The following is an 18,072-nucleotide window of genomic DNA, read 5'->3' as shown; positions in this document are numbered from 1 at the left end:
GATCGCCGGGGTCCCGCTGCTGGGGACCCCGGGGATCGCTGCTGCAGCACCCTGCTATCATTACTGATCAGAACGAGATCGCTCTGCACGTAATGACGGCCAATACAGGGGCCGGAGCATCGTTACGTCACAGCTCTGCCCCTCGTGACGTCACGGCCCGCCCCCGTCAATACAAGCCTATGGGAGGGGGTGTGGCGGTCGTCACGCCCCCTGCCATAGACTTGCATTAAGGGGAGGGGCAGTGATGTCATGAGGGGCGGAGCATTGACGTCACGCTGCTCCAGCCCCTGTATCGCCCGTCATTAAGCACAGAACGAACTCGCTCTGTGCAGTAATGATGGCGGGGTGCCGCAGTGGCGATCCCCGGGGTCCCCAGCAGCGGGACCGCGGCGATCTAATATCTTATCCCCTATCCTTTGGATAGGGGATAAGATGCCAGGGGCGGAGTACTCCTTTAATGCTTTGATAGATTTATGAGTCTTAATTCTTCTGCAGGTAGAATGAAGTCTAGCAATATCCTAAAACTATAATCTCAATATGGAGACAATTAATTATTTTATTAAATCAATTTATTCGCCAATCTAAATGGTATCATTCCATCCACATTATCCAAATTAGTCTTAATTAAATGGAATACCATTTTTGTGTCTCTTACCATGTCCATGTAAGAACCTCGTTTCTGGTCCTAGGAAAACTGAACGGTCCATCTCATCGTCATGGATAGCCATTGGTTTGGTACCGTGTGATCAGTCCGGCTTGCAGGGATCTCACATGCCTTTTCCACCTTGTTGGACCTCTTTTCCTGTGTGTGGGAGAGAGTTCTTTGTCTTACTGTTTCCTTTGTGTCTTTGTGTTCTCTACAGTCCCTAACATCTGGTTTACCAGATTTCCCCCCCCCCCAAATATACAAATACAAAACAAATACATTCTTAATAAACCTCAGCTCCAATCCCCCCTTTCCCCCTGTCAGCCTGACATTGGGATATCCCCTTACTATCAACTATTCTCTCATTTTCCCATAATGGCCACATTTCTTTTTCTTTTGTTCTTGATTTCCTATTCTTGTATAAGATTTCTTCATATTTTTTAACCTTATTCACAAGCCTTATCCTTTCTTTTTCTGTTGGTACCTCCGGGGCCTAAGTATCATCGCCTTTGCCAACCCTATTATTTTGAGGATCACATTACCATACCCCATTACATTTAGCCCTATCCCCAAAATTGCACTTTTATCTTCTAGCAGGACAGTGATATTAAAATCTATCACAATTTTTTTGGGACGCACTCGAAAAACTCTGCTTCTTCTCTCTTACATTTAGGACAAATCGCATTTAAGAGTTTCGGGGTATAGTACACCCTGCAATTCAATTTCCAAAAGGATACACAATAATTCATATTGACTGATGCCCTCTTAACTTTTTTAAAGACTTCATTCTATTCTTCCTCTGTTATGTTCCCAACTTCCTCCTCCCACCTCTTTTTACGCTTAGCTTTCTGGGCACTCCTAATACCATTCACCACATTTCTATACACAATCCCCAATACATTCTTCACTCTTTGTCCCTTTACACCCCTCAACCAGTCCACTATCTCATGTGTTTCAATTTTCCACCTTGGGTTTTCCTTCACCCATGCATCTTTCACTTGAAAATAGGCAACTTTCTTCTCTTCCTCTAATCCAAATTCATTGCAAATCTGTGTCCATCCCTTCAACTTCTCCTCTTCAAATAAATATGAAATCTTATCAATCCCCCTTTCACTCCAATTTGTTAATTTTGCGATTTTCAAAAATTCTTTCATGTATGTGTTTTCTCACAATGGTATACATTTAAAACTCCCTTTTACACCAAGCAATTTCCTAAATTTAACCCACCACAAATCTAGTGCTTGTATACCATTCTCTTTTGTAAATTATCTCTTACCTAATCTCCCACTCTCTAAAATTTCCCAAATATCCTCCCCTTTAATTCCTTTTACTCTAAATATCTCACTCAAAAATTCACCTTCTTGTGCAATATATGTTATCTGTGTAGCCACGTAATAGTAATAAAAATTAGGAAGACCCAGACCCCCTTTCTCAATTGGAGGGTTCAAATAACAACTCCTAAGCCAGGCTTTTTTCCCACCCCATATGAACTGTTATCCTTCTGTCAATCTCCTCGAAAAAAAAATTCTTATCCCTATTGGGGTAATCCTTAAGTAATGCAACACCATTGGCAACAGTACCATTTTCACCAAGGCGATTCTATCTGCCATATATAATCCAAGTTTATTCCATATCTTACATTTATTTACAATTTTTTCTTTCAGCTGAGACATATTTAGTTTCTCAAATTCTTGGATATTGTTTGATACTGTAACTCTCAAATATTCAAAGTTTTCGCCCAAACTCAGGATTTTTATATTCCCTATTGGGTTTACTATTGGTTCGTCCAGTGGGAGAAGTGCAGATTTTTTCCAATTTATTCTGAACCCTGCTTTCCCCCCAAATTCTTCTACTACCCCCATAACGCCTGGGACCCCTATTTCTGGATTGTTCACAAACAAAACTACATCGTCTGCATATAAAAGGATTTTTTCCTCACTCCCCTTTACTCCAAATGCTTCAAAGCTATCAGTACTTTGAATTTTTAGAGCCAATAAACATAAATGATAAACAATGCGAAAAGGGCACCAGAGGGCACCCCTGTCTCGTCCCTCGACTAAGGCTGCTTTCACACTATAAAAATTAATCTGTTACAAACGTCCTTTATAAAAGCCCTGGTAAACGGCAGTTAAACAATCCCATTAAAGTCTAGGGATTTTTTGATTATCCTTTATGACCCGTTATAGTTAGTCATGAATAACGGCCGTTAGTTTTGACGGAAGAAATAACGGCACATGCACTAATTTTTCTTCCGTCACAAGAAACGGGTAAATTAACGGCCGTTATTTTTAACATTGAAGTCTATGGCTGACGGATGAGCCTTTATGGCATCCGTTTGCACACAGTTTATTATATCTGTTATTACTGTTGAGCATGCTCAGAAGAGGTGACATCAGCAGACTCCTGCAGTGCTGAGGGACGACTACTACTCCCATCATGAAACAGACTTGTTTCCATGATGGGAGTAGTAATTCCCCGGCTGCGGGAGTCTGCAGACAGCTGGGGAGGCTAGATTAGTGTTTGTACTACAACCCCCATCATGGAACATGATGGGGGTTGTAGTACAGGGGCTGAGGGATTGATCGCACCGGGTTTCACTTCTGAGACCCGATACGATCAAAAGTTATTAAGCAGGGGAGCGGGCGGCATGCTCCGCAACCCTTCGATGTATCAGTGTGTTTTAACTTTCATTTTTGAATCCCCTGCAGGGAGCCCTGAATGGCCTATCAGGGCTCTCAGCGAGAGATTGAAAAATGAACTTTGAGAGTAGCAGGGGCCAAAGAGCACTGTGGGGGGGGAAAGATATATAGAGCTGCAGAGGGGGGGGGGGGGAAGACATATAGCCTATATATCTAGCCCCCTAGCAGCGCATTAGATATGACCCCCGCCTGCGCATTAAATATATACCCGCTGTGGCATTAAATATATACCCCCCGCCAGTGCATGAAATATATACCCCCGCAGCGCATGTATATGTGCCCTCACAGCTCTTCTATACACATATGCCTCTACCGCCATATGAATGAAAAGTATTTCTATTAGCAGCGCATAGTGCCGGCTCCCGGCAGTATGCGCTGCTAATAGAAATACCTTTCATTCATATGGCAGCAGAGGTATATGTATGTAGAAGCACTGGGGGGTTAGATAACGCTATATGCCGGGAGCCGACACTATGCTCTGCTAATAGAAATACTTTTCATTCATACGGCGGCAGGGGCATGTGTATATAGAAGAGCTGTGGGGGCAGACATATAGCGTTAGCTGGCCCCCCCAGTGCTTCTACATACATATACCCCTGCTGCCATATGAATGAAAGGTATTTCTATTAGCAGCGCATAGTGCCGGGAGCCGGCACTATGCGCTGCTAACAGAAATACTTTTAATTCATACGGCAGTAGGGGCATTTGTATATGGAAGAGCTGCGAGGGCACATATACATGCGCTGCGGGGGTATATATTTAATGCGCCGGCGGGGGGTATATATTTAATGTGCAGGCAGGGGTCATATCTAATGCGCTGCTGGGGGATAGATATATCGGCTATATGTCTGCCCCCCCCCCCCCCTCTGCAGCGCTATATATCTTGCCCCCCACAGTGCTCTTTGGCCCCTGCTAATCTCAAAGTTCATTTTTCAATCTCTCGCTGAGAGCCCTGATCGGCCATTCAGGGCTCTCCGTGGGGGATTCAAAAATGAAAGTTAAAACACACTGATGCATCGCAGGGTTGCGGAGCATGCCGCCCGCTCCCCGGCTAAATAACTTTTGATCGTATCGGGTCTCAGAAGTGACACCCGGTGCGATCAATCCCTCAGCCCCTGTACTACAACCCCCATCATGGAACAGAGTCTGTTCCATGATGGGGGTAATAGTACAAGCACTAATGTAGCCTCCCCAGCTGTCTGCAGACTCCTGCCGCCAGGGAATTTCTACTCCCATCATGGAAACAAATCTGTTCCATGATGGAGCAGTAGTAGTCCCGGCTGTGGGAGTCTGTAGGTAGAGGTGTTTGACCATACATGAGGGATAAAGGCAACGGATGAATATTTATTCAGCCGTTAGCACCCTTTATTTAATCCGTTATTAAACGTCCATTTTTACACAGAAAACGGACATTTAATAACGGATGAATGCTCAGTGTGAAAGCAGCCAAGATTAACTTGGGGATAGATCACCATTTATTTGAATCCTAGCTGTGGGTTTACTATAGATGGTTTGAACTCCTCTAATAAATTTATTTCCTAAACCAAATTTACCCAGTACCTTAAACAGGAAGCCCCATTCCAGTCTGTCAAACGCCTTACGGGCATCAGGAGACAGAATGGAACGGGCCCCCGCACTCGCTATGCATATTCCAGAACAACCTTCTCACATTCCCAAACAAACTTCTACCTGGGATGAATCCTTTCTGCTCCTCCCCTACTACCTGATTAATTACCCTGGCCAACCTCACTGCCCATATCTTTGAAAAGATCTTACTATCAGTATTGAGCAGCGAAATTGGCCTAAAGGCATCCATCTCCCTGCTATGCTTTCCGTTTTTAGGTATCAAAATAATTACTGCATGGATAGGGACAACTTTCCCACCCTCAAGGATTCATGAAATACCTCCAAGAGAAAATACAACAGGGGTCACCAAATATCCTATACACCTCAAACACAAACCCATCCGATCCTGATGCGGAGTTCCCTGATATTTTCTTAAGTGCTTCCTGCATTTATTTTACTGTAATTTCTTCATTAAGACCTTTCAGATATTCCTTCCCCACCTTCGGAATCACTAATTTTTCCAAGTACTAATTCTTCCAAGTATTTTCTCCTCCTCTTCTACACTTTCACTCTGATAAAGTTTGTGATAATACTTAGTTGTTATCTCCTCCATCTCTTGCTTCCCAAAAACCATTTTTTCCTATTCATCTAGAATTCTTTTACAGGGGTACTCCGGTGCTTAGACATCTTATCCCCTATCCAAAGGATAAGGGATAAGATGCCTGATGGCGGGAGTCTCGCCGCTGGGGACCCCCGTGATCTTGCACGCGGCACCCTGTTTATAATCAGTTCCCGGAGCGTGTTCGCTCCAGGTCTGATTACCGGCGACCACAGGGACCTGTTAAATGTAGAGTGAAATTCCCATTTCGCCCACCTTTTCTTAACCAAATTCAGAGAATCGCTAGTTAAATGGGTTTCCACCAAACAAACAATAGCCGGTAGATCGTTATTAATCAACGGTGGAGATTCTCTTGATCCTTTATTTTATACCTCTAATATTTAGAGATGAGCGAATCGAAGCAGATGAGCCCGAATTTGTTACGAATTTCAGGATTTATTCGATTTGCAATTAATGTGAATATTGTCGCGATTCTATCGCACGAATCGCTTCATTAAAGGCTACAGGACACCTAAAATGGCGGATCCATATGTCATTACATGGGGCAGGGGATGCTGGGAAGATGGGAATGCGAGGTGGGAAGCGAGGTAAGTGTGATGACCCTGAATCACATGCGGAATGCATTCATTGACCCCTTTGATGTCACAGCCCTATATAATCGGCAGGAATTTTGCGGCTGCTCATTTCATGCCATATACACTGCAGAGATAGGACGGACTGCGTGTGTGTGTGTTACACAGAGATGCTGAACTGATTATACCGCAGTGTTCCACTGCCAACTGCTAGTTACATTAGCGTTGTGGACAGAAAGAAGTGCAGTGCTCGTTGTCACTGTAGTAAGCAATAAGCTCCCAGTCACTTAATTCAGCATTTTATCAGAGAGGGGCAGATAGCTTTTCATTGCCTCATATATATCAAGAAGCTGCCTGAACTTCATGAACCTATCACAGGAGGCAGGAATGATTTTTCAGCGCAATTCTGTGTATTTTTTTTCCACAAGAAATCATCTGCTGCTTATACTAGTCTGCAGACAGTATAAAAACCAGTCCACACCATTCTTAACAGACGAAGTGCAATTAAGGGTTTAATGCCCCCTTTTTTTTGTTTGTAGTGCTGCACTGTGGTGTCCTGCTGCTGTGCAAAAATATCTACATCAAAGCAGTCTACTATTTTGTATCTGTAAATCTGTAACCATTCTAGATACTGGGAAAGTCCAGGCAAAAGTAATCACCGGCTGGTGTTTTACGAAAATATGTTTTCCAAGTGTACTGTAGCGCATTTTTCTGCCCTCATACGTGCAAACCACATACCTACATCTAAGTAGTGTACCATATTGTACCTGTTAATCTGTCAAGGGCCTACATACTGTGAAAGTCCAAGCAATAGTACTCACCGGCTGGTGTTTTACAAAAATACAGACTTTTTAATGCGTAGTGTGGCACGTTTTTCTGCCCTCATCAATCAGTGCATACCGCATACCTACATCTAAGTAGTGTACTATTTTGTTCTTGTTAATCTAGCTTAGATACTGTGAAAGGACAGCCAATCGTACACACCTGCTGCTGTTCTAGACAAATACTGTTTTAAGTGTAGTGAAGCGTATTGTACTCCCATCATATATGCAATAAGTATGTCAGGAAGAGTATTGCCAGGAAGTGCACAGAGGAGTGGCAGAGGCCTAAAATCATTCATCGGTTCACTCGGTCATCCACTTCATCTCAAGTGACATTCGACACCCCCAGTCAACAGTCGGTGGGTTCCTCACACTCAACCTTCAGTTGGCATGGCCCTCATGCTGCTGCTGCCACCTCCAGGCTCTGCCATTGTGCTGCTCTATGGTCTCCTCATGCTATTGCTACCACCTCCCAGGCTCTGTCATTGTGCCGCAATATGGTCTCCTCATGCTGATGCTACCACCTCCAGGTACTGTCATTGTGTCGCCATATGGTCTCCTCATGCTGATACTGCCACCTCCAGGCTCTCTAATTGTGCTGCTCTATGGTATTCTCATGCTGATGCTACCACCTCCAGGCTCTCTCATTGTGCTGCCATGGAAACTGCAAAACATAATTAAGGTGCTGGTCCCCAGTTTCAGAAATTCCTTGCATTAGGGTCACTTTCAGGACTCCTGATGCCACCTCCAGGCTGTGCCATTCAGCCACTATATGGTATCCTCAGCCACTTCCAGGCTGTGCCATTCAGACACTATATGGTCTCCATATATTGACTGTGTATTGTAGGAAACATGTGGCTATCCTTGAGTTACACTCCCAGTATTATTGCCATGTTGATACCAGACCAGTAATAAAATGAATATTGCCAAGGACTAGTAGAAACAGGGAAATGTGGATACTGACCACCGGCTGTTGGAATTGACTGACTATCCCAGGTGGTAGATTTACCATTTTGAAGTTCCTCAGTTCCAGTAGGCTTTAAGTCGTTCATTCTTTGCTGTGGTTCTTCAGTTGTAGAATTAAGTTGTATCATGTTTTCCTGTTTCTCCAATGAGCTAATGTCACTGGAACACACACTATTCATATTGTCATCTAATGAAGGATCATTTTCTTCAGATAACGTATGTATCATTTTATTATTTTGAATGTCAGGTGGTATTCTGACAATTTTTGTGAAGCACTGGGGTCTCCTCCTGCTTCAGCCAACTCCAGGCTGTGCCATATGTGGATGTAAAGTGCTCTGCAGGTGCACTACAATGCTCAGAAGAGAAGGAGCGCCATTGGGCTTTTGGAGAGAGAATTTGGTTGGAATAGAAGTCGAGGGCCATGTGCATTTACAAAGCCCCCATGGGTGCAGAAAAGTAGACCCCCCCATGTGACCCCATTTTGGAAACTACACCCCTCACAGAATTTAATTAGGGGTGTAGTGAGCATTTATACCCCACTGGCGTTTGGCAGATTTTTTGAACAGTGGGCTGTGTAAATGAAAACTTAAATGGGCACTGTCATCAACTTTTTTTTTTTTGATATGTTGTAGTACTACAACATATCTCTAATATATTTTCATTATTTTTTTTTCATATTAATATGTTGTAATTTACGTTTGAAAACCGCTGCAGGCTGGCGTGACGTCATGCCTGAAATCGGACCGATGCCGGCCGGGCAATCGGTCCAAATTCATTCAGCCTGCGCTCGCTCCCTGCCTGTCAATCAGACATAGGTGAACTAAGTGCGGAAGTGTCGGCCCCAGAAGGCATCAATGAAGTTGTGCAGTCTGCCTGGTAGTGAGCACACTACCAGGCAGACAAAAAGGCATTTTTAATATAGTAAAAAAAATTATTAAAGGCAGGGAGGGGATTAGGGACAGAAGGAAAAAAAAGGATGGTGGGAGCTACTCTTTAAATTATTCATTTTCACAGACCACTGTTAACAAAAATCTGTCAGACACCAGTTGGGTGTAAATGCTCACTGTACCCCTTATTACATTACGTGAGGGGTGTAGTTTCCAAAATGTGGTCACATGTGGGGGGGGTCCACTGTTCTGCAGCATGGGGGCTTTGTAAACGCACATGGCCTTCAATTCCAGCCTAATTCTTTCTCCAAAAGCCCAATGGCGCTCCTTCTAATCTGACCATTGTAGTTCGCCCACAGAGGACTTTATGTTCACATATGGGGTATTTCCATAATCAGAGAAAATGGTGTTACAAATTTTGGGGGCTTTTTCTCCAATTCCCCCCTGAAAATAAAAACTTTGAGGTAACACCAGCATTTTTTTCACGTCCAACTTTAACAAAAATTTGTCAAACACCTGTTGGGTATTAAGGCTCAGTATACCCCTTGTTATGTTCTGTGAAGGGTGAAGTTTCCAAAATGGGGTCACATGTGGGTGATTTTTTTTTATTTTGCGTTTATGTCAGAACCGCTGTAACTATCAGCCACCCCTGTGCAAATCACCAATTTAGACCTCAAATGTACATGGTGTGCTCTCACTTCTGAGCCATGTTGTGTGTCCGCAGAGCACTTTACACCCACATATGGGGTACTTCCGTACTTAGAGAAATTGCGTTACAAATTTTGTGGGTCTTTTTTTCCTTTTACTGCTTGTAAAAATTCAAAGTATGGGTCAACACCAGCATGTTAGTGTAAAATTTTTTTTTTTTTTACATGAACATGCTGGTGTAGACCCCAACTTTACCTTTTCATATGGTGTAAAAGTAGAAAAAGCCCCCCAAAATTTGTTAGGCAATTTCTCCCGTGTACGGGCCCTAAACTATTGCCTTGAAATACGACAGGGCTCTGAAGTGAGAGAGCGCCATGCGCATTTGAGGCCTACATTAGGGATTTGCATAGAGACGGACACAGCAGTGTTCCCCAAACAGGGTGCCTCCAGCTGCTGCAAAACTCCCAGCATGCCTGGACAGTCAATGACTGTCCGGCAATACTGGGAGTTATTTTGCAACAGCTGGAGGCTCCGTTTTGGAAACATTGGAAACATTGCTTTATGAGACGTTTTAAATTTTTATTGGGGGGGGGGCAGCGTAATGGTGTGTATATGTAGTGTTTTACCCTTTATTTTGTGTAGTGTAGTGTTTTTAGGGCACATTCACACGGCGGGGGTTCACAGCGAGTTTCCCGCTGCGAGTTTGAGCTGTGGCGGAAAATTTGCTGCAGCTGAAACATAAAGCGAGAAACTCACTGTAAACCCCCGCCCATTTGAATGTACCCTGTACATTCACATGGGTGGGGGCTAACCTTCAACTATTGCAAAACTACAATTCCCATCATAAACTGACAGACCCTGCATGCTGGGAGTTGTAGTTATGCAACAGCTGGAGGCACACTGGTTGGGTGCACTAAGTTAGGTAACAGACTACCGCAGTGTTTCCACACCAGTGTACCTCCAGCTGTTGCAGAACTACAACTCTCAGCATGCATGGTCTGTCAATGCATGCTGGGAGTTGTAGTTTTGCAAAAGCTGGAGGCACATGGGTTGGGAAACACTGAGTTAGGAAACAGTGTTTCCCAACTAGTTTGCCTTCAGTTCTTGCAAAACTACAACTCCCAGCATGCCCGGAGAGCCGAAGGGCATGCTGGCAGTTTAGATTTGCAACATCTGGCCCTTCAGATATTGCCAAACTACAACGCTCAGCATTCCTGGACAGTCTTGGCATGCTAGAAGTTGTAGTTTTGGAACATCTGGAAGTGCACACTTTAGAGACCACTATACAGTGGTCTCCAAACTGTAACCCTCCAGGTGTTGCAAAATTACAACTCCCAGCATGCCCAGACAACCTTTGCCTATCTGGGCATTCTGGGAGTTGTAGTTGTGAAACTACAAGGCAGCAGTGAAGATCACTTACCAGATCTTCACTGCTGTCTCTATCTCTGTCTCCGCCACTGCTGCCTGCATTCTGCTGCCGCCGGTCCCCAGCTGTCTGCAGACGTCCCCCTGCTGTCTGCCGCCAGTAAGCGCCGCCGCCATCTTAACCCCGCTGCCTGGACTTCCAGGGCGGGGATCTCAACTTTGACCCCCACCCCCCGCCTTTGCCCTGCGATTCGTCAGTCAGCTCCGATCATCCCTATTTTCGGGGCTATCGGGCCACCAGAGACCCAATCAGCCCGGAAAAGCCGTGATTTGCCGACAAGGGGGGGGGGGGGGGGGGGTGTTTCAGGACCCCCCTGGGCGTTATACCGGGATGACTGCTGATAGATATCAGCAGTCATCCCGTTCCGATCACCGCGTCCAGAGACGGAAGGAACGCAGCGGCACTTTGTAGCACCGTACATTTACGGCGCTCGTCGTTAAAGGAGCATCACATGCTTGAAACAATCTTATTTTTCCACAATTTTTAAAGGGTGCCAATAATTTTTTCCAGACCGTTTTTTGGAGTTTGGTGTGACATTATGTCCAATTTGCTTTTTTTCCTCCCTTTTCTTGGTTTAGTTTCAATACACACAAAGGGAATAAACATGTGTATAGCAAAATATGTGTTACTGCAATCATTTTCTGTGAGAAATACCGTATTTATCGGCGTATAACACTCACTTTTTAGGCAAAAATTTTTAGCCTAAAGTCTGTGTGCGTGTTATACGCCGATACACCCCCAGGAAAGGCAGGGGGAGAGAGGCCGTCGCTGCCCGCTTCTCTCCCCCTGCCTTTCCTGGGGTCTAGAGCGCTGCTGTCGGCCCTTTTCACCCCCTGGTTATCGGCGCCGCTGCCCGTTCTGTCCCCCTGACTATCGGTGCCGGCGCCGATAGCCAGGGAGAGAGAAGCGGCGCCGACAGCCAGGGGGAGAGAAGGGGCAGCGGCACCCATTGCCGGCGCCGCTGCCCGTTGCCTCCCCCCATCCCCGGTGGCATAATTACCTGAGTCCGGTCCGCGCTGCTCCGCTGCTCCAGGCCTCCGTCGTGCGTCCCCGGTGTCATTGCTATGCGCTGAACGGCGCGACGCTCTGACGTCATGCGCCGCGCCGTGCATAGCAATGACGCCGGGGACGCACGACGGAGGCCTGGAGCAGCGGAGCAGCGCGGACCGGACTCAGGTAATTATGCCACCGGGGATGGGGGGAGGCAACGGGGCAGCGGCGCCGGCAATGGGTGCCGCTGCCCCTTCTCTCCCCCTGGCTGTCAGCGCCGCTTCTCTCTCCCTGGCTATCGGCGCCGGCACCGATAGTCAGGGGGACAGAACGGGCAGCGGCGCCGATAACCAGGGGGTGAAAAGGGCCGACAGCAGCGCTCTAGACCCCAGGAAAGGCAGGGGGAGAGAAGCGGGCAGCGACGGCCTCTCTCCCCCTGCCTTTCCTGGGGGTATATCGGGGTATACACGCGCACACACGCACCCTCATTTTTTCATGGATATTTGGGTAAAAAACTTTTTTTACCCAAATATCCGTGGTAAAATGAGGGTGCGTGTTATAGGCCGGTGCTTGGTATACCCCGATAAATACGGTACTTCATTTCCTTCAAAAATTGCAGGGGTGCCAATATTTACAGTCATGACTGTATACGATCCCCACTGGTTAGAAGGTTCCTGTGTAGGCTCCAGTCACAAGGACAGGGGACCTACTATTACTAGGCAGGGTGCTACAGATAAGGGTGAGACCAGGGTCCCTTATTCAACTGACTGTACTGTCTGTTTTCTTGTCACATTGTCTGCTACTTATAATAAACGATCACTTTGGAAAGATGTTCAAAAAAGAAAAGAACTTCCTCTGTAGTATACAGTAGCTCATAAGTACTGGAAGGATTAAGATTTTTGAATAAAAGTAATTTACAAATCTGTTTCTGGTACCAGTTGATTTAAACCGTTGGCATGGTTCCAACAAAGCGTTACTAAAGACCAATGTTGATTTTACCTGCAGTGTAATGTAATGCAACATTGAAATATGGAGAGGTGTTGATTCCTTTAGGATGGAATTGAAAAAAAAACACAGAAACCTCCTGTAATGTTGAAACTTTCATGTAGGAAGACTGAACCAGTTCTCCCACTATCAAACTGGGGAAAGGCCAGGTGCTGGGCATGTCAGCTTATTGCAATACTTGGAGAAAAGAAATAAAAGCTAATTGTTTCCTCATACAGATACACTGGGAATTCACCTGTTACAGAATAAGGAGTGACTAATAGATGCAGCAAACTCAATAAAGATAGAGCAGGACACACACAAAGTAATACTCCCTGTTCAGCAGAAGAGGAACCAACACAAGGAAGACAACATGGGAAACTGGATTGCTAATCACTGGTTCTCTGCAGTTGTTCTGGTAAGAAATTGTACTTATTTAATGCTTATGTATATCTGAAGTGGAAATGTTACACGTTCTATATATTTCATATTATTATGTGTACTTTCAGGAGGATAAGTGTAAGTCTGTATCTAGGGTCTTTTTAGCCTTAATATGGCCAGTATATGTCAGATATATATATATATATATATATATATATTATTAATTTTTATTTGTATTTTTTTGCTGAATGGAATAACCCAGCAGACTAAATTATTCCATACAGTGGCAACCAATGAAATATTCTGTACTGTATACATTTTCTACAGTGGAACCTATGGACAATGAATGCCACTGTATTCCTATAAAATATCCTTTTCTTCTCAAAAACAAAAGGATTGGGCAGTTAATATCTAGCATGCATGAACCCTCTCTCCCCCTCCATACAAATGAGATTGTCATCTTGTCCCCTGGAAGGCTCTTGATTGGCTCACACACACGTCTAAAGTATTTTGCCAGCTTTAGCTATATCAGTTACTTGTGTACTTTTTGGTAGGAAATTTTATGCAAAAATGAGAAAAAAAAAATGCTGCTACAAAACTAAAATCAAATCCACAGTTAAACTGAAACAAAAATCAATCCAAAGGAGATAAATAAAAAGTAAAAAATAAAAAACGGTTTAGAACAAAGATCAATTTTAAAGGGGTACTCCGGTGGAATTTTTTTTTTGTAAATAAACTGGTGACAGAAAGTTAAACAGATTTGTAAATTACTACTATTAAACCAATCTTAATCCTTCCAGTACTTATCAGCTGCTGTATGCTCCACAGGAAGTTTTTTTCTTTTTTTATTTCTTTTCTGTCTGACCACAGTGCTCTCTGCTGACACCTCTGTTCATGTCAGGAACTGTCCAGAGCAGAAGCAAATCCCCATATCAAACCTATCCTGCTCTGGACAGTTCCTGACATAGATAGAGGTATCAGCAGAGAGCACTGTGGTCAGACAGAAAATACATTTCTGTGGAGCATACAGCAGCTCATAAGTACTGGAAGGATTAAGATTTTTTAATAGAAGTAATTTACATATCTGTTTAACTTTCTGGCACCAGTTAATTTTGAAAAAAAAAATTCAGCAGAGTACCCCTTTAAATATATCTTATATTAATAGAAAAAAAAATACAGAAACAAAACGACAATTTTTTCTGCCTCCTATTCCAGTACTAGTGATTTAAAATAGGTCTCCATAAGGAAGGAAACTCCCTAACCTTTAGGTAGTTACCCTGTACATCATGTTTATGTAGTTACCCTATAAATGAGGCTTCATAGAAAACAGATTTAAAGGGGTGTTCAGGGATTTTTTTTATTTGACTATGCTTCAGAGGCTGTAAAATTTGTGTAGTTCATAATATAGTGTCTGAACCTGTGTTTCATGGGGGTCTTGCAATTATTCTCTGATTTTGCCCTAATGTTAATTTTTACCAGCATACAAAATGAGTGTCATCTCAGGTTTTCCCAGGTTGCAGTGCAGCCCGAGACATTACATCACTAGTCAGAGAAATCTTGTCTTTGCTTTAATGGGTGGAGTGACTGTGTGGTGGGAGGGAGATCATTCTGAAAGAATTGTAGATAACGTAGAAGGGATCACAGGTGTGTTACAATGTGTGTGGGGGTGGCCAATATGTTGGAGGAAGAAAAGTGACCAATCATGGGAATTGTAGTTTGAGGAAACAATCTCTAACAGGAAAAAGACAGATCATAAAAAGATAGCCACAATGTTATGGTAACCTCACAACAAGGGATCCTGGGTAGTTGGAGGGAGGGAACTCCAACAGGAAATAGCCTTTTACAAAAAGAAAGCACCAGCTTTATGAGGGAATCACAATTTAGCCCTAAGACAAGCACAGATCCTTACTAAGCATGTCCATTACAGTCTGGCAGGAACATACTAAAATCCCCTCATTGTGGATTACTCCTTTAATAGTTAGGGCCCCTTCATACTACATGTTTTCAGAATTCCACTTGGAAAATAGGGTGCAGCAGCCTCCTTTTGATCTTTGTGTAATTGGGCTGCACTATTTACACTACGGAATTTCCATATCCCAGATTTTGCCCTGAAATACATTGCAGTCTACTGAGAGCGCATTTCAGACTGGTCCTAGCGCCAGCTTGTTTTGTCGCCCTTCACTCCAGACAGAATCTCTGCCCGGAATATCTCCCAGTAAAGATTCTGTAGTGTAAATGAGCCCTTATTCTACCATGCATATTTTAAGACCACTACTACTTATGAGCACTATTTGATGACTTTTTCACTGTTCCTGAGATAATTGTGGGTATAAATGTAATTTCAACTTAATATCTGTTATATATCTTTGTATGAAATTTAAATATATTCTTGTTTCTAGCTGAAATTGAGAGAATAAAGCAAAATTCATAGGGATGTCAGTTTTTTGTTTAGTGTGTAAAAAGGGTTAAAAGTTTCATATTTCCTGACCATGACCAGTATCTACATGTGTACCTCAATTACAAATGATCTAAAAAAAAATTGATCTTATCTTGAAAACCTCTTTCCATAAGGCTGGGTTTACATGTTGCGGCCTAGGCGCGGCATCTCTGCACTAAACATGTTTTAACATGCAAGCCGGCATGGTTTTCAAATTGATTGCAGCTTAACGAAGAACTCCAGGTCGTTGTTTTTTGCCAATATAATGCCCACTCGCCATCACTAGTTGCACAGCGCCATTTGTTTAATTCCAGCATAGCTGCATCTATTTAATTACTCTGGTTTGGACATGTGATCAACAGTCTGACTCTCACAGAGTTACTGTGCTTAAAGGGGTATTCCACTGCCTCAGCGTTTGGAACCTTTTCTGAACGCTGAGGCAGTGGAGTACACCCTTAATATATGTGATTATATACTTACTTGTGATTATAGGCAGGGCCGGACTGGGGATAAAAACCAGCCCGGAAAATTATTGCATACCAGCCCCACAACACATTGTGCCAGCCATTGGCCACCGTGTGCCCAGGCGTATTACTTTACATGGATATTATATATATATATATACACACACACACATATATATGTCACAGTATAGTTCAGTATTATATAGTATAGTTCCCCACATTAGGTGCAGTATAGTTCCCCCACATTAGGTGCAGTATAGTTCTCCACATTAGGTGCAGTATAGTTCCCCCACATTAGGTGCAGTATAGTTCCCCCACATTAGGTGCAGTATAGTTCCCCACATTAGGTGCAGTATAGTTCCCCCACATTAGGTGCAGTATAGTTCTCCACATTAGGTGCAGTATAGTTCCCCACATTTGGCTGTAGTTCCCCCACATTAGGTGCAGTATAGTTCTCCACATTAGGTGCAGTATAGTTCCCCCACATTAGGTGCAGTATAATTCTCCACATTAGGTGCAGTATAGTCCCCCACATTAGGTGCAGTATATAATCCGCCACATTAGGTGCAGTATATAGTCCCCCACATTAGGTGCAGTATAGTTCCCCACATTAGGCACAGTACAGTTCCCCCACATTAGGCACAGTATAGTTCCCCCACATTAGGCGCAGTATATTTCCCCTTACATTAGGTGCAGTATAGTTCCCCCACATTAGGTGCAGTATAGTTCCCCCACATTAGGTGCAGTATAGTTCCCCCACATTAGGTGCAGTATAGTTCCCCCACATTAGGTGCAGTATAGTTCCCCCACATTAGGTGCAGTATAGTTCTCCCACATTAGGTGCAGTATATAGTTCCCCACATTAGGTGCAGTATATAGTCCCCCACATTAGGTGCAGTATAGTCCCCCACATTAGGCGCAGTATAGTTCCCCACATTAGGCACAGTACAGTTCCCCCACATTAGGCACAGTATAGTTCCCCCACATTAGGTGCAGTATATTTCCCCTTGCATTAGGTGCAGTATAGTTTCCCCACATTAGGTGCAGTATAGTTCCCCCACATTAGGTGCAGTATAGTTCCCCCACATTAGGTGCAGTATAGTTCTCCCACATTAGGTGCAGTACAGTTTCTCCCACATTAGGTGCAGTATAGTTCCCCCACATTAGGTGCAGTAGAGTTCCCCCACATTAGGTGCAGTAGAGTTCCCCCACATTAGGTGCAGTAGAGTTCCCCCACATTAGGTGCAGTATAGTTCCCCCACATTGGGTGCAGTATAGTTCCCCCACATTAGGTGCAGTACATAGTCCCCCACATTAGGTACAGTATATAGTCCCCCACATTAGGTGCAGTACAGTTTCCCCCACATTAGGTGCAGTATAGTTCCCCAACATTAGGTGCAGTATAGTTCCCCAACATTAGGTGCAGTATAGTTCAACCCACATTAGGTGCAGTATATAGTCCCCCACATTAGGTGCAGTATATAGTCCCCCACATTAGGTGCAGTATATAGTCCCCCACATTAAGTGCAGTATATAGTCCCCCACATTAGGCGCAGTATAGCTCCCCCACATTAGGCACAGTATAGTTCCCCACATTAGGCGCAGTACAGTTCCCCCCACATTAGGCGCAGTACAGTTCCCCCACATTAGGCACAGTATAGTTCCCCCACATTAGGTGCAGTATATTTCCCCTTACATTAGGTGCAGTATAGTTCCCCCACATTAGGTGCAGTATAGTTCCCCCACATTAGGTGCAGTATAGTTCCCCCACATTAGGTGCAGTACATAGTCCCCCACATTAGGTGCAGTATAGTTCCCCCACATTAGGTGCAGTACATAGTCCCCCACATTAGGTGCAGTTTATAGTCCCCCACATTAGGTGCAGTACAGTTGCCCCCACATTAGGTGCAGTACAGTTGCCCCCACATTAGGTGCAGTATAGTACCCCCACATTAGGTGCAGTATA

At 44.1% G+C, this 18,072-nt stretch overlaps 1 protein-coding gene across 7 annotated transcripts in view; it reads left to right on the top strand.

Annotated features, from left to right (window-relative positions):
- The window catches only part of NOX1 (NADPH oxidase 1), a 182,202-nt gene that overhangs the window by 66,358 nt on the left and 97,772 nt on the right, over nt 1–18,072 (top strand). For 6 of the 7 annotated variants that reach the window (XM_056541281.1, XM_056541279.1, XM_056541285.1 and 3 more), the window contains one exon: nt 13,064–13,242. The exons of the other annotated variant lie outside the window; for it this stretch is intronic. In XM_056541281.1, the coding sequence (XP_056397256.1) occupies nt 13,198–13,242 (45 nt within the window). In that variant the 5' untranslated portion in view covers nt 13,064–13,197. The remainder of the gene's footprint in view (nt 1–13,063; nt 13,243–18,072) is intronic. 7 annotated transcript variants of the gene reach the window in all.

This window comes from Hyla sarda, chromosome 9 (assembly GCF_029499605.1).
Source record: "Hyla sarda isolate aHylSar1 chromosome 9, aHylSar1.hap1, whole genome shotgun sequence".
Classification (NCBI taxonomy): domain Eukaryota; kingdom Metazoa; phylum Chordata; class Amphibia; order Anura; family Hylidae; genus Hyla; species Hyla sarda.
Note: the sequence above shows the minus strand (reverse complement) of the source record. Positions and strands in the feature narration are given on the sequence as shown.